The sequence below is a fragment of the Lemur catta genome, chromosome 10 (assembly GCF_020740605.2).
Source record: "Lemur catta isolate mLemCat1 chromosome 10, mLemCat1.pri, whole genome shotgun sequence".
NCBI lineage: Eukaryota > Metazoa > Chordata > Mammalia > Primates > Lemuridae > Lemur > Lemur catta.
Window position 1 is genome coordinate 50,345,354 of NC_059137.1, and position 26,079 is coordinate 50,371,432.

The window sequence follows — 26,079 nt, forward strand, 5'->3', positions numbered from 1 at the left end:
CATATATAGTAAATTATGTATACACTAAGTTCTATTATTCTCAGTATCCAAGTAACTTTCTTATATTTCAGACTATGAAAAGCTAAAAAGAAATAGAATCTTCTGAAGTCCCTGAAATTTCATTGCAGGATTTCTAATTGTTTGAGAATTTATTGCAGTTGAGTGATTCCTGAGAGTGTTCTGTCAAGCAGGAAATTCAACACTTATCACAGAGTAAAAACCAAGTTTCGAGGCTAAATAACTTAAATGATGATCCTATATTTTAAGAGATATTGTACGATACACCTCACAAAATATGTGATCTTATGCACATGCACTAATATGAAGAAAGGAAAACTGAGCGTATTACCAAAATTTCACATATTTTTTCCTACATATGTATTCACACATAAGTAAACTGCACCACTATATTATGAATAGTATGGTAGTACCAAATGCCTGAGATATAATTAGTAGCTGAAACTAGAATTTCCTTGAAGATACAGATAAATGCTTAGTGGGTTTTAAGTTAAGGAGGCTTTTATCTCTAATTGCTTTTCAGAGCAGGGAAAAAGAACCTGGGTAAGGTGGAAATGGAAATGCAGATTTGGTCCTTCTGCCTTACCTTCACAAATTTGTTTTTTAAGTTTCTTTAACTGCCTGAAGACAAGAGGCTTGACCTGATGATAATATAACACAGCACTTCTTGAAGTTGTCTGCACATTGAATCCAGCTGGGAAGCTTCAAAAAATACTGAAGCCTGTATCCCAACCCAAAAGTTATAATTTAATTGGTTTAGGGTGTGGCCTGAGCTTTGGAAGTTTTATAAGACCTCCAGGTGATTCTAATATGCAAACAAGTTTGGGAACCATGTTTTAAAATAATTTTCAGTTCTATGTCTGTGATTAAGAAAACTATCCAGAGGCATCATAAATCTAAAACAGAATCACTATTAGGGCTTATAAAACCAAAATAAAACAAAAAACTAGGAAAAATAAGAGGAAATATGTCATAAAACAAGGTAGAATGTTTAAAATCATGGCAAACTGAACAATTTGTTAGCAACTCTGGCAACACTAAACTTCCCTATTGTCTAGATATAAAAAGAGGTGTTCTATCATTCATTTTCCTCTGTGGCTTTACTGATGATGTGCTTCAAATGCATATATGAATGTATAGCCAGGGGTAAGAGAAAGAAATATTATAGATTTTTAGTATTCTCCTGTTGCTATTCACTAGGGGTATATAACTTCAGACTAGGAATCTGTAGAGCTATAACTTTAAAGAACTAATTTTTAACCACCATTCAATTAAAGTTAGTACAATGACTTTGCATAATACATACATGAAATAATTAGTGAAGATGGTTCTTAATTTAAAGGATGTTAAACAGCTTGTAGACATCTGGTAACAAGCTGAAATGGGTCATTCAAAATTTATCTAACTAAATTAAAGGGGAAAAATGTTTCTCCTCCCAGGTTGGCATGTCACAAGATAACTAAACCGACTTAGTAGGCTTGCCTGGGAATCCTTAGCTGTCAGTGGTGAATATGCAAAGGGCCAGCAAATTAAATCAACCTGCCAAACTGTCAATTTCAAGCCTCATGACTGCATGAAAATAGCATCACTGGAAGAAATCAAGCATTGCCTTCTTTTGGGTTTCCTGGCACCTATTCAAATACTCATGCAGTTGTGGCTAATTTTGCATGCAAATTTCAGTCAATAAGCTCAGAACAAGACCTCCCAAGATATTTCAAAGGATCTGACAGTATTTTTTCTGAATACCAAATCAACAGTAGTTGAAATTCAATCTCCATTTGCCGGTGCTTTACATATGCACAGTGTCCCCACCACAGAGCTAAGTTAATGAGAGCCTTACCTGCTTTCACTCACATCCTCCCAACCGTCCTTGCTGAGGTTCTCAAATACATTGCTCATAACCTTGATGGAGTGATTGAGAACAGTGTGGTGATGACCCACAGAGCACTTTTTCTTGGCAGCTTTAAATTTAACCTTGGTAGTGGTTGTCTTACAATCGAATTGTCTAGATCTCACTTCTGTGGTGGCCATCTCAGATTTAGCTTTGTCTGCTGAGTGGTGCAGTTTCTCCACTGGGTTCATCAACTCTTCATTTTCATTTCTCAATGCATTAGCTTCTGCCACATGTCTCCTTAAGGAAGTGACTTCTCTCTCCAGCTCAGTGATTTTTACTTGAAGTTCAGTTTTGTCTTTTTCTACATCTTTGCTTTCCTTTAGTAGCTGTCTTAGCTCTTTTTCTCTGGTCTCTGCCTCTTCTTGCTGCTGTTTTAAGAGGGATTTCAAGAAATGATTTTCTTTCATTAATCTTTTATTCCCTTCTTTTAATCTTCTTGACTTTCTCTCAAAAGATTTTAGCCGATTTTCCAACTCTATGACCTAAACAGAAAAATTTAATTCACTCTTAAAAATCCAGCACCATAAGCTACTGTATTTTTATTATCATTTCTAACTTAGGAAAGAAAAATTGCACTTAACACAAGGACAAAATAAATCTAAAGTACTTAATTTCTAAATAATTCTAAGGTGGTATAGATGAATACATTCAAAAATGCAATAATACATCTGTTGAATAAAGGACAGATGGTAAAAGAAGTTAAAATTCTACACAAAGTGACACAGAACTAAGTATGCTAATAAACTGCAGAGTTTTCTCAGATCATAAATGCTTTGGCTATATATTCTATTCACTGTGAAAAAAATATTTCAGAGAAAAACAATTTATATAAAAAGTCTAAAAGTAGGTATATATACAAACTGTATTAATAAATAACATTTTTCTTCAATATTTAACAATCATATGAAAAAGTAATGACTAAATACAAAATAATGTACTGAGGCTGCTTTTTTCTAAATTAGAAAAATATAATTTTAGTACTCATGTGGTCCTTAGTTTACACAATAAAGGAACATTTTACAAAAAAAAGTCTAAAAATTTTAAATTACAATGATTTCAAGATTGCATGTACATTTAATTGTTTCAATTTATTTCAATAAACAATGTTCTTGTGCTAGGACATAGCAATGGTAGTATATACTTCCTGACCTTCAGGAATCTCAAAATCTATTTGAAAAGACAGACATTTGCATATATAAATCTAATAAAGGATATGATCTAAGTGTCATAAGTCTAAACATAAAGGAAAGAACAATTAATTCTAATTCTTGAGTACAAAAATAAATAACTAGCCCTATTGCTTGTAAAGTACATTTCACTTTTTACAAGTAGTTTTATAAACATGATCTCTTCTAATCATTTTAAAAACATGAGGTAAGCAGAACCAATAAATACCTTTCCAGAACAGGAAAGAGAGATTCTGAAAACTTAAATTTCACAGAGGTAAACCTTTCCTGGACTGAACTGCATTCAAATTCAGGATTTTGTGTCTCTCCCACTGCTCCACAAGCCATCTGAGAAAGAAAAGTTACCCAGACTTATATAGAAAATGAAAAAGGAGTCTGGTAAATTGATGCCTCCCAATTTGTTCTTTTGGCTTAAGAATTCTTTTGCTATACAGGGTCTTCTCTGGTTCCATACGAAGCATAGAATTATTTTTCTAAATCTGCAAAAAATGATGTTGGTATTTTAATAGGGATTGCATTGAATCTATAGATCACTTTGGGTAGTATAGACATTTTAACAATGTTGATTCTGCCGACCCATGAGCATGGTATGGTTTTCGACCTCTTTACGTCCTCTGCTATTTCCTTCCTCAGTGTTTTGTAGTTCTCCCTGTAGAGGTCTCTTACCTCAGTTAAATACATTCCTAGGTATTTTTTTTTCTTTGTTGCTATTGTGAAGGGTATTGAGTCTTTGATTTGGTTCTCAGTTTGACTGTTGTTGGTGTGTAGGAATGCTACTGATTTCTGTACATTGATTTTGTAATCTGAGACTTTGCTGAATTTGTTTATCAATTCCAGTAGTCTCATAGCAGAATCTTTGGGGTTTTCTAGATATAAGATCATATTGTCAGAAAAGAGTGATAATTTGACCTCTTCTGCTCCCATTTGGGTGCCCTTGATTTCCCTTTCTTGTCTGATTGCTCTGGCTAGGACTTACAGCACTAAGGAATTAGAGTCAAGAAAAAAAAATGGAGACAAGCAAGAAATCTAAATGATTTCAAAATATATGGATTCATATTTACTTTTAAAACAAATTCTAAGGCTGGGCATGGTGGGTGGCTCATGCCTATAATTTTAGCACTCTGGGAGACTGAGCCAGGAGGATGGCTTGAGGTTAGGAGTTCGAGATCAGCCTGAGCAAGTCCGAGACCTCATCTCTACAAAAATTAGAAAAATTAGCCAGGTGTAGTGGCGCACACCTATAGTCCCAGCTACTTGGAAGGCTGAGGCAGGAGGATCATTTGAGCCCAGGAGTTTGAGGATGCAGTGAGCTATGATGATGCCACTGCACTCTAGCCTGGGTGACACAGCAAAGCCTTGTCTCAAAAGAATAATAACAAATCGTTCACAGGAGAAACATCTCTGATGTATTGACAACTGCAATGGTCTGAATGCTTGTGTCCCAGCAAAATTCATATGTTGAAACCTAATTACCAATATGATAGTATTATGAGGTGGGGGTCTTGCGAAATGATTAGGTCATGAGGACTCCTCCCTCATGAATGGGATTAGTGCCTTTATAAAAGAGACCTCAGAGAGCTAGCGAGCTCCTTCCACCATCAGGACCTGCTAGAAGCTAACATCTATGATCCAGAAAAGAGGCCCTCACCAGATATCAAATCTGTGAGAACCCTGATCTTGGACTTCCCAGCCTCCAAAACTGTGAGAAATAAATTTCTTTTGTTTATAAGCTACTCAGTTTATTAGCATTTTGTCATAGCAGCTTGAAAGGGCTAAAACAATAACCAATGACTTGAAATAATAATATTCCAGAATTACATAGGATAAAACTTATGCATATTCTTAACACTTTCCAGTTTACTGAACATTACTTATTATGGTGAAGATGTAAGTTGTTTCCTAAACATGAGTTTCAGTCATGTTTGATTTACCTCTCCTTCTATACTCCCTATGAGTTCAACTCCCTTCATTTAAATCAACAGTCATTTATTGATTGGCTATCCTATCCTGGGACATGGATATTTCCTAGCACAATATGAACAATCTCACCTAATTTTAATCACTTCTATTCCACAGTATAATATACTTACCTCCTACTGAACCTATGTCCTTATAGGATTTATCTTGACTGGGATAAAGGTATCTGAAAAATTTTGTACCAGACTATTGAAGACCTCTGTGTATTTCTGTGAAAGAGATTCTATTGTTCCTTCTCAATGCAAATACTTTACTGGAGAGCGGCTAATGTGAAAAAAAAGTACAGAATTCAATAATACACAAACTCTGGCTGAATCCTTTTTACTTCTTCCAAATCACACTACCTCCAAATTGTATTCTCCATTTAGTAAACTATATTACAGACAAATAATAAATACAATCTCTTTATACACTCTTCAGTTTCCCTCGGTGGATCTTTAATCACTTCCCCAAACAACAGCATACTTTTTATAAAATATATATATATATTTTAACTTGTTAGATTCCAGGGTGGAGTGAGTAGAATATACTCCATTTTTTAAAAATATATTTTATGCAAGTAAGCAATCATACCTTTTTTAATTTACTTTGACAGTGGTAGTATAAAAAACAGTGTGGTCGAGGGGAAATAGAATTTTGAGTCAGGTTTACATCTCACTTCCAGCTCTGATTGCTTTAGCTGGTAAAATATTTAACCTATTTTACCTTTAGTTTCCTCATCTGTGAAATGGGAATAGTAACACCTACCTTGCCGGTTTGTTGTGAGTATTAAAAGTGATCATAAACCACAATTCCTGACAGACGGTAAGTCCTAAACAATTTATTATCATTATTATTATTTCTATCATTATTAATCTTAACATCTACCTAATAAAATTACTTTAGCTAAAATATAATTACTCATGGAAAGTATTCTGAATTAGCCATTAAATCAGCTTTATACATTGAATTAAAATAAAATATTTTATAAACAAATATAACAAACATCTTAAATTTGAGATTTCAGTTCTGAAAATTAGCATTATTTTTTTCTTTTGACTAAAATCCACTTAAGTTTGGAGACAACTCACGAAATTTTACATAAGATGGGGATCAGAAAACACTCCAAAGTATGGCACCTTGGCATGCTGAGTACTTTGAACTGAAGGACACTAGAAGGGCCTCAGAAGCAAGGTCTCTCTGATCTTCTCCTGTCCTCCTGTCTCCCACCCCTTTTTCTTCCTTGAAGTGAGTCACAGAAAGCAGAATTCTTCTTCCCCAAGGTAGGTAATAGGAACTAGAACTCCTCTCCCCCAAAGCAAGCCATAAGACCTAGAAAGGTCACTCTCTTCCTTTTCCTTTCTCCCTTGAAGACCCTAATTCCAGAGGGGTCCTCCCTCATATCTGGGGGGAAGGAATGTTACACAGGGAGGCCGAGAAGAACCTGAGCAGACAGGACTTGCTGTGTTTCCTCCCAGTCTACTACCATTAGATCATACCCTTATGTCCAAACACATTTCTATGCTGCTATCCGTTCTTCATTGAACTTAAGCATATATATGGTTTTCCTTGGTTCTTTTGGATTTTTGTTTCTGAAGCTTCCCATGTTACCTAAAACTTGAACTAAATGAATTTGTTATCCTTTTCTCTTGCTAACCTGTCCTTTGTCATAGGAGTGTCGACCATGATCCTTATGACGGGTAAGGAATGGCATCACATCTTTTTGCCCCTACAGATACCAACTGAAAATGTCTGTGGTTTTAAAGTCTGTTAACTACGTGATGTGAAGCTATGTTAAATCATGGGAACTGGTCAAAATCACTCGTATTTAAGTTTGAAATGGAAGACAAACAACAAAACAGACAATACTTCTAAAGACTTTGAAAATGGAAAGTCCACAGAGCCTATTAAAGTGTTATTCAAGGTATATTCTCCAAAATTGTTAAACTGATTTTAAGCCTCCAAAAAAACAAAGCTAAATTTCAATATGTATTTGAGAATGAAAGTCTGGGGAACTGTTAAAGGTATTTGGTTTGTATGCTACAAATCAGCTCAAGCCCATATTTTCTTTCAGTACTGAACATTTATTTAAAACAATTAAGAGATGGGTCTTTCAAACTAGAAATAAAACACTTGACATTGTGGAGTTGCATATATTAGTTCGTTCGGGCTGCCATAATAAAGTACCACAGAGTGAGTGGCTTAAACAACAGAAACTTATTTTCTTACTGTTTTGGAGTCTAGAAGTCTAAGATCAAGGTGTCAGCAGGGTTCGTTTCTTCTGAGGGCTCTCTCCTTTGCTTGTAAATGGTAATCTTTTCCCTATATCTTCACATGGTCTTCCCTTTGTGTTTGCCTGTATCCTAATTACCTTTTCTTATAAGGATATCAGTCATATTGAATTAGGGCCCACTCTAATAACTTCATTATAGCATAATTACCTCTTCAAAGACCCCAACTCCAAATACAGTTATTAATACATTCTGAGATACTGAGATTAGGGCTCCAACATATAAATTCCGAGGAGAAACAATGTAGCCAATAACAGTATGAAATTTTAATACATTATTTTAAACATAATTATCTTATAGGTTTCATTTCTATTTTATACTATATTGTTTTCATCTTATTACTGTATTTTAAATCCATTTTTAGTGAGTTTCATATACTTCCTTTTAAAATAAAAAAAACATTAGGAATTAAATCATGACTGATACAATTGCATTAGGTTAATATATTAATAAAATAGTGACAAATTTGTATGCTAATTTGACATATGGTCCAATGAAAATAATTCATGTTGGCTTTTCAGGCCTTAAAATATATTTCTAGATCCACTATGGTAGTAGTTATTTATGGCAGTTGGAAGGAAATAATGGCTTTCTTTAGGGTTTCTACCCTAAGGTAATAAATAGTCAGATAGTATTACATATAGATATATAGAAATAAAAACTATACAAAATCTGCCAAACAAAAATATTATTCTGAAACAAAGATGTTAAGCTAGTATAAATTGTATGGCATCCTAGCTGATAGTGCTTAGATTATTTCAATTACTCATTTAACCTTAAGATAAACGAACATGAGCATTTCTTGTTCTCTGTGTTGTTATGTTAACCTGATGTGTACCATTCAGTAATAATGAGATGACAGCCTTTGTTGCCTAACCATATGGCAAGTGTTAGAAGTACAAGGAATCACATCATCTGCTGCAAATCACTAGATTTCCAAGTCAGTTCACAGATACAAGAACTATAAGTAGCTACATTAATATTTTTGTTTATATATTTGTACATTTCAAGCTTTCTCTAAGTATTAAAGATTTGTAAAAAACAAAATCAATCCAATGTACCCAAATATCACTTATAAGAATAAACTATTTAAAGAGCATTTTCTTTATAACAATAACAAAAAGTGTTAATATAATCTAGTTCACTTAATTGAACTTGATAACTATATATATCTACACACACACACACACAAAAATATTAAGTATAAAATTGCAAAGGTAAATGTTAGGATTTTAAAACAGTATTTTACTATGAATGATAGCATGCTGTATCATGACCATGGGGTTTACATGGTCTTATTAAAACAGAAAGCTATTCTAAATCATATAGGCATAAATTTTTATCTAAAATGAGATAAGTCATGTATATTTTATAGTTTAAAATTAAACTTATAAACATATTACCATTTTACTGTGGTAGAGCTATAACTATGCTCAGTTTTTAGTTAAAATATTGTAAATCTCTGTTTTTGTTGAAGTGTAGCATAGATCTCATTATGACCCATTTTAAACTTAAACTGCTAAGTTGTAACTAATACATATAATCTAAATTTTTATAATTTCTATTGTTTTCACTCCCTCCATTTCATCTTTGAAAATATTTTTAATGTATGTCAATGGAAGCACAAGTGTTTACACATTTATTTCGCTAACATTGATTTTTTTTACCCCATTTTGGCAAGCCAATGATTTTGAATTATGAATTTAAATTAAGAATTCATACAAGGTTTAAGTTCATGAGCCCTCGTTTTAAAATATAATCCTTTATGTTAAAATTCAGATTTAACTTGCTCAGCTCAATATCTTAAAGATTAGATTACCTTCTGTAATGTCTGCTCCAACATTTCTTTCCCATTCTTCTCTGGAGTACTCTTCTTGACCTCACCATCTTCACCGTATCTAAAGAGTTGTTCTGGTAGAGAATAAATAATATATTATGGTACCTTGTATACTGCTGAAACACTGTCCTGTCATTTTAATGAAAAAGGTTCTACAGCTTTTCAATTATGAATAATCTACGCTATTTTCTGGTCAAGTATTTGGCTAGTAACTAAACGGTGACCCTTTTTAAGATTTTCAGTAACATAACTATGAATCTTTGTAGTGTCGCATTTTTTTCTGCAGTGTAAGATTTTCAAAAGTACAATAGATCTGCAGGTTAACAATGCTACACTTTTATTCCTATTTTCATTCCTTTGTAGCCTATTCCCCCTTTGCCTTAAAAGCAGAATTCACTGCCTTTTTATCTATACAGTCACTACTAGTTTTGTTCTCTGGATCTTGTTCCCTGCCAGGAGGATCACAGTGATTGCTGAACAAAGCAAACAGCAACAGAATTAGGGTGGACTGAAACTGTTACACCCCCTACCACCACCTTTTCTTCAAGTGAAAGATCATACACTAGGCAGGGTAAACCATAAAAATCGCATATCTAAAAATCTAAGAATTCATAACAAATAGAAAGCCAGGTATATGGGCAAAGTTATTTCTACAAATCATTCCTATACTAGCCATGCATTTAAATACCAAAACCCTTTGAACCAAGAAAAATTTGCCAGTAACTGGACAAGCTTAAAGGAAAAAAATAATCCTAAAACTTCAGTTAATATCATTAAAATTAAATTATTCTAAAATCCAGAAATTGCTCTTTTCTTATCAGAAAAATAAATTACAATGACAGATTTAAATACCATTTTCTTACTGATTTAGTTTTGGGATACAACATTTCTTAAAGAATAAAAAAAGGAACAGAAAGAATACATAAAGCTAAAAGGATACAAATCTGTGTTAGCCTGAGATGATTTTGCTTTAAAGTATGCTTGACTACTGTAGGTCAGTGTAAAACTTTGATTTATCAACAAAGGAAACAGAAAACAATATTATTCTCTGTAGAGTAGAAATTCTCTTGGTATAAACAGTGACTAACAAGTTTGTTAGAGTGAATTAGGCATTTCTTTTGTCTTTGAAACATGACATACCCAATTAAAACTTCTGTACTCATGAAATAAATAGAACACTATCCTAAGGATAATAAAAGCTAAAATAGGTAGAATTTGCCGCCAGGGGAATAAGTACCTTTACCTTGATAATAATCTATCAGTTCCCAAGTTTCTTCTTCAAGTCCCCTAACACCATGGTGCTGAATTCATTTACAACACTCTTTCAGCAATATAGAAATAATATGCAAATACAATTCATCCTTTCTAGTCATTTAAATATCTGCTATAGTTCTGAGTGAAATATTTACTCAAATATAAAATAATAGTTCTATATTTAAGAGCAAAGAGCGATAATAATAGCTAAATAACTCCAATAAAATAAATGTTGAAGATTGATTTAAAAATGAATTTGCTGTTTTTTTGCTCCTGGGTGTGTACAAAGCCCACTGGTGGACTGACTAACCATGTTCACCTGTAGTTTTCTGCTGAAAAGTTTGTTTCTCACCTTCGGAGGTTTATATAGAATACTCAAGCAGCTAGGCCCACACCATGGAAAGAAACAAGTATTCAATTCTCTGCCTGTTGATTCTCTTCCTCTTCAAAGATCTCATTATTTGGGAGATGAACCAAGAGGACCTAGTTAGCAATACATACTTCTATTTTTTTCTTATGATGGATGTATGAGCATGTGCTCCACTTTATTGGACATGTGTTTTTAATATTTCAGTTTTAAATGCTTTACTTTTTTACTACTATAAAAATTCATTATGATTTATATTTTCTCAGGGGTTTCTTCTCTCTTTTTCTTATCTTTATATTTTTCCTGATCTTAATTTGATGCTTCCTTTGCAATTTTCCTAAACATCTGTTTGTGATTATATCAGTTTGGGAGATTAGGAAAGGGAAATAGGTGTTAACTTGTGTGTGGGCAATATCATAAAGAATACTACTATTTTTATGTCACTTTTAGGAAAAGTAAAATAAGAGTCATAGTGATTAGGTTTTACTTTGGAAGGTATTTGTGCTACAATAAGAAACATACACAGTTGTCCTTTGGTATCTGTGGGAGATTGGTTCCAGGATCTCCCTAGGATACCAAAACTCAAGGATTCTCAGGTCCCTAATATAGAATAATGTAGTATTTGCATTATAACCTAGGCACATACTCCCATATACTTTAAATCATCTTCATAATACTTACAGTAACTAGTACAATGTAAATGCTATATAAATAGTTGTTATACTATATTGTTTAGGGAATAATGACAAGAAAGAAAAGTCTGTATGTGTTCAGTAGGGATGCAAATTTTTTTTCAATTATTTTTGATCTGCAATTTGTTGATTTCAGGGATGTGGAACCCATGGATACAGAGGGCCCATTGTATTTGGGTTTCGTCCCCAGTCCTTGACACAGAACTTCCAAAACCTTTGGAATTTCCTGAGTATTAAGAGCATCTTTTGTTATTCATAACAAGTCCCCTTCAACCATACCAGAGTTTATGCCTAATAAGCTGATTCTTGGTGGACTTATAGATAGCTTCAGGATGGAGACTAGTATCCAGAGGAAGAAACCATGAGATTAGTTCCATCCCAAGACTTCTGCAGTTCAATCACTAATGGAAATGATTTAATCAATATTGCCTACGTAATGGAACCTCCGTGAAAAATCCTAAATAATGGGTTTGGAGAACTTTCACACTGGTGAAGACATCTAGGTTACGGGAAGATAGCATGACCAGAAAGCATGGAAGCTTTGTGTTCCTTCCCCTATACATTGCCCTACACATCTCTTCCACTTAGCTTTTCCTGAGTTGTATCCTTTTTAATTAACCAGTCATAGTACCTAAAGCACTTTTCTGAGCCATTCTAGCAAATTACCAAATCTGAGGTTGTAGGAACCTCCAATTTATAGTCAGTTGGTCAGAAATACAGGTGGAAATATGGGACTTGCAACTAGCATATGAAGTAGGGACAGTCTTGTGGGACTGAGTTCTTCACCTGTGGGTCTGCACTAACTCCAAGTAATTAGAGTCAGCATTAAACTGAATTGTAGGATACCCAATTGGTGTCTGGAGAATCAGAGAATTGGTTGTTGGGTAGAGGAAAAAAACCCCACAGAATTGGTATCAGAAGTGTGAGTAAAAACAGCTCAGAGTACTGTTTCAGATAAACAAATTAAGGATAAATAGGCAATAATCAAGCAAGACCTGCCAGGAAAAAATTTTTGGTTTTTGTGTTAATTAAACATTGTTGCCTAGGTAAGATAAAATCAGATCAGCCAGCTATAATTAGAACCCATCTCCTCTGAGAAGTAACCATAAGCCAATGAAAAATGAAGTCCCATTTGTGATGAATGAGATGGTACAGCACGAAACAAATCCTATTTCTGTTGGATAAGAGAGAATCTCAGTCATTTGATGTGACTGTTATACTTGGCTCATATTTCTTGAGACCCAACTCATCCCCTTTGACTTGACCTAGGCAGAGCCTTAGGAAAAACTTATTCAACCAGTTAAAGTTGAAAGAAAAGAAGGCCATTTTTGTTACCAGCTACTATTCTGAAAAGGAGGTTTCCAGGACAACGAAAGTTATCTTTTTCTAGGAAGAGCGGTAATGAAATAGTAGGATAGGAAGCTTTTTCTTCATTGCAAACTACAACCAATAAAGAGGCTTCTTTGTATTAAAAATAAAATGTCTTTAATGAGGTGCCCTTGATCTCATTAATTGACATGAATGAATTAAGGAGATTAGAATATACTATCTTTAATTCCTCTAGCTTGGAGGCCATGTGTAACACCCTCTTGTTACTTTATGCTTCTTTAAACATAACTTTAAAATATTTTAGCTGTTTATTTTCTACTTTCCGGTGTTTTATTACACTTGAATTATTATTTTTACATTTCAATGATTTTGTGAAGTTTTGTGAAGTTTAACATTTTAAATTGTGTATTTCGTTTCATGTTACAACTTACCTGTTTTAGTTAATATACCTGTGTTTCAATTGATTTTAATCTTTTCCTATATTCCTAACATTAATATTTTTGTTTCTTTTTTTCTCTTTTGAGACAGGGTCTCACTCTTTTGCCCAGGCTAGAGTTCAGTGGCATCATCATAGCTCACTGCAACCTCAACTCCTGGGCCCAAGCAATCTTCCTGCCTCAGCCTCCCGAGTAGCTGGGACTATAGGCATGCTTCTTTAAAAAATAATTTCTTAATTTTAAAGTTCTTATTTTTAATCTTTTTTTCATTAGTTTTCCTATATATTTTCTTTTTTAATGTAACAACTACAAGGACGTATGATCTTAAGCACAACAGTAGCTACTAAAAAGCTGTATACAGATCATGTACATATGCATACATATATATAAAAAGTATACATTTTATATATACAAGGCATATAGAATACATTGAGGGCACAAAAAGGAGAACAGGGAAAGTCTTCAGATGGGAGGTTATGCTTCAGTCCAACTGTTAAAGGTGAGTATGTGTTTTCCGGATGGAATTTACAAGGAAAGGAAGAGAGTACTGTGCACAATGGTCCAGCGATACTAAATGGTAAAGCAAATTTGGGGTTTTGTTATGCTGATTTTTCAGTTCTAAGGTAGAAAAATAACACTAAATACTTAAAAGATAAGGCTAAAATGGTAGGGAAGGGCTGGTTTTCAGTGGGATAATGACATTTAGGCTTTATTCTATTATTAGTAGGAAGTCACTAAATAAGGGAATAATATGAGATCAGGAAGTCTGAAAATTAACATACCAAGAGTAGGGCTGGCAGGAATGCCCTTATGCCGTATCAGATAGCAATTATAAGCATTATAAAACAAAACCATAGTCTGACCTTCCCTGTCTTGATAATATATATTGCATGGGTTTAGAACAATTCTTTTTTATTCTCTTTAAATGTCTAGGTACTAGGTATATCCTCAATAGATTAATGACTGTGCATAAAATTATGGACATAAAGAATTACTTAATATTGCCCGGGCACGGTGGCACACATATGTAATCCTAGCACTTTGGGAGGCTGAGGCAAGAGGATTGCTTGAGACCAGGCAGTTAGAGACCAGCCTGGGCAAGAACAAGACCATATCTCTACAAAAAAAAAAAAAAATTAGAAAAATTAGCCAGGCATGTTGGGATGTGCTTATAGTCCTGGCCAGTTGGAAGGCTGAGGCAGAAGGATCATTCGAGGCCAGGCATTTGAGGTTGCTAGTGAGCTATGATAATGCCACTGCACTCTAGCCTGGGTGTCAGAGCAAGACCCTGTCTCAAAAAAAAAAAAGAAAAGGAGAGAGAGAGAAAGAATTACTTAATATTAATTATTCTAAGAAATAAATGATATTTTGATATTTTTATTGTTGTTGAAAAAATGTTGGCTTTATTTGAAAAAAACATGAATGTGCCTGAAAGTGTTCTCTTGACTTGTCTCTAAATTAAAATATGATGATCATTACCCAAGGCCTGATTTTTTGGTCAGGTTCCTTTTGGTATGTATCCATCACAATCTTTCCTTAATAGTAAGTAAACTTGAGATACTTGCCAGAAATTCTAAACTCAAATGTAAGACCTAGTGTTTTCTTTTCCAGTTAATATTTAATAAGGCCAATCTGAAATTTATGATCCATTTACTCCATCCTAGATGCTTTATTTCTAGATTGGGCCAGACCATTTAGAAAGCCAAATACTTGCAACACATAATAATAGCCCTAGCATACTTTCTCTCATTGGTTTATAGTTTTATATCACACTGTGGTAGATTATTACTCAGCAAATGCTTACTTCCTTCTCCTCTACATTCATGGAAAGAATGTAGATCCCTGCTCCACTGATGTTTAGCTAGGTGATTTGCTTTGACTAAGGGAATGTGGATATAAATGAACACGTGTCTGTTATAAGCCTAGAACTTAAGAAATTGTGTGTTTCTGACAGCCCTTTGGAAGTTTCCAACACCCACCTGGAAAACAACATGCCCAGGTAATCACTGCCTCTTCGGCCTGGGCCTGAGATTAGGACATATGTTTGTCATATTTACAAGACAAACTGCCATAGAGGAGAAATCTGCTCAAAGACAAGGGGAGCTCTGAAAATCTATAGAGGGTCCCCCTCTGAGTCTTTGGCTAAGTACTAATCAACACATCCATGTGAGAAAACTATCCAAGTTCAAGGAATAAAGCACCCAAAAGGATTAGCAGAAACAATCTTCAAAGCTCATAAAGGCCCAGGAGTAGTTCTTGCTCCCACCAGGAAAGAATAAAAAGGACACATTATGTACAGTCAAACAAAGATAAGAATGAGAGTGGAGTTCTCATTAGAAACAATTCAAGCCAGAAGACAGTAAATTTTTTAAACTACAACAGAATAAAACAAAACAAACAAAAAATTGTCAATGCAGAATTCTATACTTAGTGAAAATACCTTTCAAAAATGCAGATGAAATAGATTTTTTTTCTCAAGTGTTCAAAAGCTGAAAGAATTCATCACCAGCAAATGTGCACTATAAGGAATTAAAGGAGGTCCTTCAGGTAGAAAGAAAATAATATCAGATCGAAGTATGGATCTGTAGAAAGGAATAAAGAGCAGTAGAAATGGTTGTCAGCAAAGAAAAAAAATTGAAAGCTACCAGGCCTGGTAAGATCTAAGACTTTCTGCTGAAGTCAGACAATTTGAAACCCTGGGTGACCCTTCTCTAGACTAGGAAACACTAATAGGTGGAGTGAACTGTATACATTTAACAAAATGCAGATTTAAAATCCAATCTGGAAAAAAACACAATTGAAGGAAGAAAATAACTTACCAAAACACTGAATTTAAAAAAATATAAGCTCACAAGAGATAATACAACATCCAAAGGAAACAAAACAGGAAGTTGAAAAATTGAGCCAATAAATAAAGACCAAAAAACTCATTGCAGATTTAATAAAAATAACAGAAAGAACAAAAGAAAGAATATACATGCCTAAAAGTTGAATTGCGGAGGAAGGAAAGTCTTGAGATAAACTGAATACATAAGAAAATGACAAAGATTAAAAAACTATAAGAAAACAGATATAAAGCCCAGACAAAAAATAATCTAACATAAAGACAACTGATATCATTGAATTAGAATATAAAAATAGAATAAATATGCAAAAATATATATAAAAAATCCTTAGAATGGAAAGATTTTAATTGACAAATAACAAATGCATAAGTATTCCAGGAAAATATGATTTAGAACAAATTATAGCAAGATATATTCTACTTAAATTTTTGAATATCAAGTATAAAAAATAAATCTTCAGGTGTCACTTAGCAAAAGCAAGTCACATACAAAGCAGGGAGTAACATAGGAGAGGAAGGGGAAATGAAACAGCTCTCCATGACACATTTCCATAGCACTGCCTAGTCTAAAAATGAATAACATCTAGAAAGTTCTGGGGGAAAAAAAGGTGCTACCCAATAAAATTATACCCAGCCAATTTGTCCCTTGAATATAAATACAGTTGAAACATGTTCTCAAATATCTAGTCTCTTATAAATATTGCTATTTTGATTCCTTCTTGAAAAAATACTTTCAAATATATCTGGCTAGCCAACAAATATATCAAAATAAAGAACTCATAAATAGAAAAGTCATGGCTTTAAAAAATGTGATGATTACCGAATTCATTATATACAGAAATAAGACTTTAAAACTGAGGAAATTATTGTTGTAATATATAAAGTTATAGACCTTGATAAAATTTCTTAAAAGATAATTTAATAAACAAAACTCAGGATGTGGAGAAAACAAAAAGAAATGTTTTGGAAAAATGCTGGGTTTTTCATCTTGAATGGCAAGATGTTAATTTTAAATCCCCACAAAATTAAACTATATACTTTAAAAAATGCAGTAATTCCATATTCAATATTTTTGTAAACTTTCTTTTTAGTATTACAGAAAACTTTTAGAAATTAATATCTCTTGAAGCAGATAAAACATTTATCTAAAATGTAACAGCTCATTTGCTTTTATCTGTTTTTTTTATTTAGTTTGTTCCAAATAAATGTAAATCTTTTTGTCAAAAATATCATGTTTTATGATACTCTTTATATCATTTATCTATCTAGGCTTCTTTCTATATAACTATTAAGAGATGGTTATAATCAGCTGAAATAGCTCAGTTGGGAGAATGTCAGACTGAAGAGATGGGTTATATGATAATATTAAAGGTTTTTATTTTTAACTGGTTATGAACTTTTTTTGCTTCTTTTTATTCTTATTGCTTGAATGTTTATAAGTGTGTATAATTTTTTTAAAAACAATGAAGTCATTATTTTTAAAAAAGTAAACCAAGGATAAAGTCTTAGAGAACTCCAATTATTAAATAGAAAATGGAAAGAAGTTCCAGTGGAAGAGACAGAGAAATTTAGGCAAGAATAAGAGGTAAAACAAGAAAATAAGTGTTTCAGGAGCTGATAAAGAAGAAAGCTCAAAAAATGATGAAAATTAAAGTTGTAAATAAAGGCGTTCAAATATTGGCCTTGACAAGTCACAAGTGACCTAAGTTTCAACAACTGGAACAACAACAGTAATTGGGACAAAACCCAGATAAGGAGCATATGAATACTAATTATTAAGTATAAATTGTCAAAACCTAAAAGTACAGTGGTAATAATTAGGCTGCAGCAGGTTAAATAAGAAAAAAATCCTGTCATGTGAACCTTATTTACTTTTTCTAATGAGATACTACAGTTGTATGGTAAATACAGTTATCTTGCTTTTAACAAACGAATAATCTTTTTGCAATTGGAGCAATTAGACATTACCTACTACTGAATATTGTTAGGCTAGAGGTTAGGGATGTTGCAGATTTAAAGATTTCCAAGTGTCCTACTAACTCTGAGATTTTAATTCCAGGAAAATATATGAGAACTAAATGATTTCCCAAAAAAATGTAATGTCAAAAAAAAAGAATTATAGGTATTAAACATAAGGCTGTATTATCTATAAAACTGTGAACAAACATAACAAAGAAAATGTTATCAATGAATAATAACAATGAATATCTTTTCTCCTTATCAAACATCTCTTTAGAATTTTAATAAATTATAAAAGTAACTTTTAGGTGTTCTACTTATCTGATTTTGTCATGAGGGAGAAAAGGTTTGTGAGTTATCAGTGAGTAAAGGGGTGGGAAAAGGGAGAAATGGATAAAAATATTAAAAGAAACTGAAACTAAAACATCAAGAATGAGGTAATTAAAAAATTCCTATGTTAAGCACTTATTTGCACAAAAAATGTACCTTCTCTTTTCTCTGCCATACATGTATTCAGTTCTTGTATTGTTGCCTTATCAAGAGATATATGTACTTTAAGTTCATCCAATTCTTCTTGAAGATTCATCCTATGAAAATTAAAGCAAAACAATTGATTAAAATGTGAGTTAAAGAATAATGCACCAAACAAACAGAGGTAGTGAAGATATTTTAAAACATATAAAATAGAGAATAGTAAAATAAAAACAAAAATATGTCAATATTCATAAATCCTAAAAGTTACAATTGAATTTTAATGAGGATCTTGAAAATAAGATGTAAGTAAGTGATTTGTTAACTTTATCTCCATAAACACGTGAAACACTTAAATTACAGACCATATGATTTAAAAAATCATGTATTGAGTTGCTTGACCACTTTCTAACACAAATATGCTAGGTAAAATAGTAATAAAAATGTTAATACATACCACTGAAAGCAAGGATGGTAAATCTCTAGATGTCCAATAAAGGCAAAGAATTCTTATCAGTAAAATGGCATTGAGCTACTATGGTGAGTATTTGACCTGGATCAAACACTGTCCAGCAGGACTTCAGGCTGTGAAACCTGAGTGGGGATGGATGTTTAAACCCAAGACCATACATGGCTGAGAGCCAAAACTGACCTAACTACGGAAAGCTGGGAGAAAAAATTTTGCTGAATGAAAACTTGAATATCTGAGCTTATTGGGTTAGGGTTCCATTAAATTAGCCCTCCCTTCCTCCTCTGAGGGCAGGACTGAGTCAACCACATAATATTAGAATCCTAAGACTATAATATTAGGTTCAAAATTGAGCCATATACATTGGCAGAAACATGAAGAATCAACAGTAATATAAAAACTGGTATATGGCCAGTGTACACTGGAGAATTCAGGCAGACACAATCATCCCTAAAGAGAGGCTTCCACAACTGAGAATATGAATAGAGAAAAACTACTACAGAAAATAATTCTCAAAGAAGTCAACCTTGAACATAAGAATAAACATAAAATAAGTTCAAAGCCATGAATGACAGCATACCTATTACTGTGACCAAAATGGGAGAATGTACAAGAAAATAGAGGTAATAGAACAATTCAACTCATTTTTGCAATTAGTTTTTAAAATGTTTTTTTTAAAGATAAAGCAGTGATAAACATTTATAAAAAAAGAACAAGGGGTTATTAAATAAAAGATAACAAGTTTGGGCAACATACAGAGACTGTCTCTACAAACAAACAAAAACAAAAATTAACTGGGAGTGGTGGTGTGCACCTGGAGTCCCAGTTACTTGGGAGGCTGAGGCGAAGGATCACTTGAGCCCAGGAGTTCTAGGTTACAGGGAGCTATGATTGTGCCACTGCACTTCAGCTTGGGTGACAGAGTAAGACTTCATCTCAAATAAGTCAATAAGTAAATAAAGATAGATAGATAAGAAAAAGAACCAAATTATATATCTAGAAATACTAAACAGCAAAAATTAATAACAATAACATAATAATTGAAATTATAACCTCAATGAATGTATTAAGTAGCATGTGGAAAAAGCTAATGAAAATTGATAAAGTGGAAGACAATACAAGGAGACAAAGTAAGCAAAACAGCAGAGGTATATAAAGTATGTTGGAATGAGAAGTCTAGAAAGCATCCAGCAGAAATTATTGTATGAGAGAACTGAGAGAAGGGGGAGGTGTAGGGAGACAATAGTCAAAATACAATAGCTGAAGATTTGGGAACTGATGAAAATATGAATTAACAGATTAAGAGAGTATCAAAAATTGTAATCACAATAAATAAAACTATACACACACTTAGAAACATCACAGTGAAACTGTAGGACACCAATGAGAGACAATCTTTAAATCAATCAGATTGAGAAGAAAAAAATCTCTAACAAATAAAGAACTTTAGAAAAACTTCAGACTTATATCAACAAGAAAAGCCAGAAGGAAAGTAAGTAATATCTTTCCACATGCCAAGGTTTACCACTCACAGATCCTAGATGAAAGAACTATTAAAGAATACATTTTAGGGAGGGGAAAAAAATCCTTAAAAGGTATAAAATAAAATAGACAATAATGTTGAAAGGCACTGGAAAATGTGTACGTGGAAGTAAATAAACATTTAGTATGTAAAGTAATCATAACAATACCTAAATGAAGACAGAGCTAAAATAAAGTAGAATTAAAATTCTCAACAACAAAATGATATAAGACAAAGGGAGAGATCAATGTTAAAGAATTTTAAGGTCCTGTGTTGTTGTAGGAGTGTAGAGGTACTGACGAACTTTAGACCTTGTCAAATAAATGATGTATGTTAAATATCAAGAATAATTATTTGAAGAATGGAAAACAAATATAAAATTTACAAATCTGAGGAGGTCAAAAACGAAATTAAAAAAAAAGTAACTAATCAAATCAAAGGCAAGAAAATCATTTTTAAAAAGGAACATAAAAAAATACACTAAGAAAAAATATTAGGATAAAGATGGTCATTACATAATTATCAAAGATGATTTACCACAAAAATATATTAGTTCTAATCTTTTGATACACTCAATATTATAAAAATAAAATTATAATAAATTCAAATGATAAAAAGGTATATAAAATAAAATATATGTAGTCTCTGCTTTCCCTCAGTTTACTTCTTGAAAACACTGATGTTTCCAGTCTGATGTATATATTTTTTGTTCATATAATCATAAATACACATACACAAGGATTTTAAAAATTGGGACCCTGGTAGCTTCCCAGGTCCATTATAGAATGATAGGAGGAACACACACACATGTACACACATACATTCAACCGCACAGTAATTAAGTTTGGGTTAAGTTCCCAATTTGTTTAGCTAAGAACATGGAACATACTGAAGCAGAATGGCTCCACAAACAAAAAGCAGATGTAACTTATCTCGACTTAGCTTTCCTTGGCTAGATCACTAGCCCAGCAGAACACAGTGCTGCTGTTGTTAGAAATGTTATTTCTCGCTTCTTGAAAGATATTTCATACTTACTGCTTGTTCCTTTTATAAAGAACCTACACAGTCCCTACTTTTAATAAGAAATACTCAGCTATAAGAAATAACGGTGATACGACATCTCTTTGGTTCTCCTGGAGAGAACTGGAACCCATTATATTAAGTGAAGTATCCAAAGAATGGAAAAACAAGCATCACATGTACTCACCAGGTAATTGGTTTCCCTGATCATCACCTAAATGCACATGGGGGAAGGATACCAATTGGATATCAGACTGAGATGGTGGGGGGGGGATGGGTGTATGCCTACATGATTACATGATGAGTGCACTGCGCACCGTCTGGGGAATGGTCATACTTGAAGGTGCGGACTCGGGGAGGTTGGGGGTGGGGGGAGGAGATGGAGGTATGACTACATGGTGAGTGCCAGGCGCACTGTCTGGAGAATGGACACGCTTGAGGCTCTCACTCAGGGGGATAGGCGGGACACGGTCAATGTATATAACCTGAACTTATGTACCCCCATGATGAGCTGAAATAAAAATATATATATATATAAGAAATAGATATAGATATTTTTAGAGATGATGTCTTGCTCTGTCACCCAGGCAGGAATGCAATGGCATGATCATAGCTCACTGCAGCCTGGAACTTCTGGGCTTCAGCAATTTTCAAGCCTCAGCCTCCTGAGTAGGTGGGACTATAGGATCATGCCACCATGCCCAGCCGATTTTTTTATTTTTTATTTTTGTAGAGACAGTGTCTTGCTATGTTACCCAGGTGGGTCTCAAATTCCTGGCCTCAAGCAATCCTCCACCTCAGCCTCCCAAAGTGCTGAGATTATAGGTGTGAGCCATCATGCCTGGCCTTTAATTAGAAACATTTATAGACACCAGGGCCTACCTTGTTCTTGATTCAAACTAAGCACCAACCAACCACATCATAATGGGTTTTTGGGGGGAGGGGCTGAAAGAGTCAGAGCCCTGGCACCGCAGAGCAGGATGAGCATTAACTACCGACTCTGATTTACTACCCACTAATTATGGTGTTTCTGATACTCTGGTATGAAGACCCCCATTTCAAATCTATTTCTCACTAGACAAATGATACAAAACAACTGTATTCGGACATTGGACGATAGGCAACACAGAACTGTGACTCGTGACACAAAGCAAATAAACAAAGAGGGCCCCCAATGGTAGCACAGATTTCTGCCTGGAGGCACTTTCCAGACCATGATTCAGGTACAGGGTCCCAGGAAGAACGTGTGAGTATCACTGAACTGAAGCAAAAGAGAAGTCTAAAACAGCTGCAATTTGTGAAGCCCAGTACTCAGAGAGGAGGAAGCTACAATGAAAAAGAGCTACAGAAATCTGCATAAGAATTCCTTTGAATCTGTGGGTAAATATTTTGTTGCATATGCATAGTATGAAACACAACAAGGCAAGACAAAGAAAAACAGGAACTATAAACAGAAGTATTCTGAGAGCTCACACAGGATTGGAATACATTTGAGTCGTGACCAGCCAGAGAGGAGAGAATCTTTGTTGAACACCATGGCATTCAGTAGAGAACCCAGAAGGGTCATCATGAGTAGAGATAAATAAGCCTCTGGTAAATAATACCCTAAACCTGTGCTAACAAGGTGTTTTTGAAAACCTGAAAATATTTAAACTAGAATCTCTGCTTAACCAAACTTTAGTCAGGTTCCTGAGTATTCTCCTAGGCCTATCTGTGCACCCCTTGTAAAATCCAGTTTTAACAAAGAATTCTGCTAAGCCAGTTTAGCAAGAACCCCCCCCACTCCAAATATCTGATCACCCTTGACATGAGATTGGATTCCTTATCCTCCACCACCCCCCAGGTCATCACCCTGGCCTGACTTTAGGAAAAATCCTATTAGGTCAGTTTAGTCAGAATCTTCCTTATCCCTGATGTTTCCTCTTGGTAATTTTCCATTCACTAACACCCACTCTGCTACTTGGCCATAATTCCCATTTGCCCACGCTGCATTAGGTGTTGAATCCACTCTTCTCGCCAGCTGCAAAATCCCACTGTAGTGTTCCCTCTCTATCTATCATGATAGTCCTGAATAAATTCTTTCTTACTGTACGTTAATAAGTATCACCGAGTCTTTTTTTTTTCTTTAACACTTCTAAATATTTCTTCTTTTGAAGAAGAATCCAAGAATAATTACAAAATATTTTGAACTTAATAAAAAATAAAAACACATTTCAAAGTTTGTAAGGTGCAGCAAAAGCAATGCTTAGATGAATATCTATGTGTTATATATAATACTTATATTACAAAAGAAGAAAAATCTATAATGATGTAAGCTTCCAATTAAAGCTAGAAAAAAAGAAGACAAATCAAGTTGAGGACTTTTCATATATTTATTGGCCATTTAGATGTCCTCTCTTGTGAAACATCTGTTCAAGGTTTTGCTCATTTTTCTACTAGGTTGACTGTCCTTTTCTTATTTATTCAGAGGAATTCTTCATATATTCTGGATACCTTGGCTAACATGTATAATGCAAGTATCTTTTCTCAGCTTGACAGTTGCCATTTAATTCATTTAATGGTATCTTTCAATGAATAGAAGTTCTTAATACAGTCTGTTTTAGTCCATTTGTGTTGCTATAAGGGGATACCTGAAGCTGAGTAATTTATAAAGAAAAGAGGTTTAGGCAGCTCGACATTCTGTAGGCTGTCCAGGAAGCATGGGGCCAGCATCTGCTTCTGGTGAGGGCCTCAGGAAACTTCCACTGATAGCAGAAGGTGAAGGTGAGCAGGCATGTAGAGATTACAAGGTGAGAGGAGGAGGTGCCAGGCTCTTTTTAACAACCAGCTCTGGAGGGAACTCCCCTTTACAAAGAGTTTACAGAGCAAAAAATAAAAATGGCATCAAGCTATTTATGAGGGATCTGCCCAGTGATCCAAACTCCTTCCATTCAACCCTACCTACAACACTGGGGATCAAAATGCAACATGAGGTTTGGAGGGTCAAATATCCAAACTATAGCACAGTCCAATTTATCAATTTTTAGTTTATTAGCCCTTTTTATGTCTGGTTTAAAAATCATTGCCTAGTACAAAGTCACAAAGGTGTTCTATGTTTTCCCTTAAAGGCTTTATTGCTTAACCTTTCACATTTAGAACTGCAATCAATCTAGAATTGACTTTTGGGTTTGGTGTGAGGTGAAATATTCTATTAATGTAACTGGGGTTTTTAAAAATTGAAGTTCTTAGAATGTTTAGCTATATAGTTATATCATCTGCTCTTCTGGTTGTTTCCAAATTTTCTTTTTTTTTTTTGGAGACAGAGTCTCGCTCTTTTGCCCTGGCTAGAGTGCCGTGGCGTCAGCCTAGCTCACAACAACCTCAAACTCCTGGGCTTAAGCAATGTTCCTGCCTCAGTCTCCCGAGTAGTTGGCACTACAGGCATATGCCACCACGCCCGGCTAATTTTTTCTATATATTTTTAGTTGTCCAGATAATTTCTTTCTATTTTTTAGTAGAGATGGGGTCTCGCTCTTGCTCAGGCTGGTCTTGAACTCCTGACCTCGAGCAATCCTCCCGCCTCGGCCTCCCAGAGTGTTAGGATTATAGGCATGAGCCATCACACTCAGCCCCAAATTTTCATAATTATAAACAATGCTGTGGGGAACATCCTTGTATATATGCTCATATATAAGACTCCCTTTAGTGTTTGTAACTAGAAGTGAAATTTTTAGGTCTTTGAGTACATACGTACAAATAGAAGGCATATTTCAAATATTAAAAAATTATGGAGAAAAATATAACCACCATTAATGTAACAACCAATTAGATTTAAACACACTAACACTATTTAATTCATCACTTTTATTTTTGAGAAAAAACATAAAATTATCTGTAAATAGTATTGCCTCATACAATATTCCACCTTTCTTTCCTCTCTGGAAGCAATCAGTTCTTAAATTTGGTGGGTACCTTTCTGGTCCATGTTTTAATACTATATATGTGTGCGTATGTGTATATATAGTCATATATAACTGTATGTTGTGGATATCTGTGTGTATATACACATACATATCCACAAAAATATAGTATCATTTTATGATTTCTAAAAATTTTATGTTTTTACAAAATGTACCATAGTATACATACTATTATTCAACTTTCTTCTTTTAAATCTAACTCAACTCTTGCTTTTGAGGCATTTCCATCTTGATAAGTATAGATCTAGTTCATGCATGTTAAATGCATTAGAGTATTGCATTATATCAATATATCACAATGTATTTATATCAGCTACTATCAGAGGTTTAGATTGCTTCTAATTCATCACTATTACCAAACTGCTGCAATGAATATCCTTATTTATGTATCCTGCTTCACTTCGTTTTAAAAAAATCCTAAGATTCTATTTCAAAGTAAAATTTTTCTCTCAAGGGTTTTTATATTCCTTAGACAGAATTACACATATTTAGAAATATATTACCAAATTTAATGTCTTTTTACATCTGAAGATAACTTTGCCTACAACATTCCTACATTTGATGATATATGT

General features: G+C 33.9%; 1 protein-coding gene across 1 annotated transcript in view; it reads right to left on the minus strand.

Annotated features, from left to right (window-relative positions):
* The window catches only part of CNTLN (centlein), a 284,413-nt gene that overhangs the window by 107,035 nt on the left and 151,299 nt on the right, over positions 1-26,079 (minus strand). Inside the window, exons 13-15 of the mRNA XM_045562693.1 lie at positions 18,553-18,653; positions 9,166-9,257; positions 1,859-2,394 (exon numbers count right to left, since the gene is read on the minus strand). Of these exons, the coding sequence (XP_045418649.1) occupies positions 1,859-2,394; positions 9,166-9,257; positions 18,553-18,653 (729 nt within the window). The remainder of the gene's footprint in view (positions 1-1,858; positions 2,395-9,165; positions 9,258-18,552; positions 18,654-26,079) is intronic.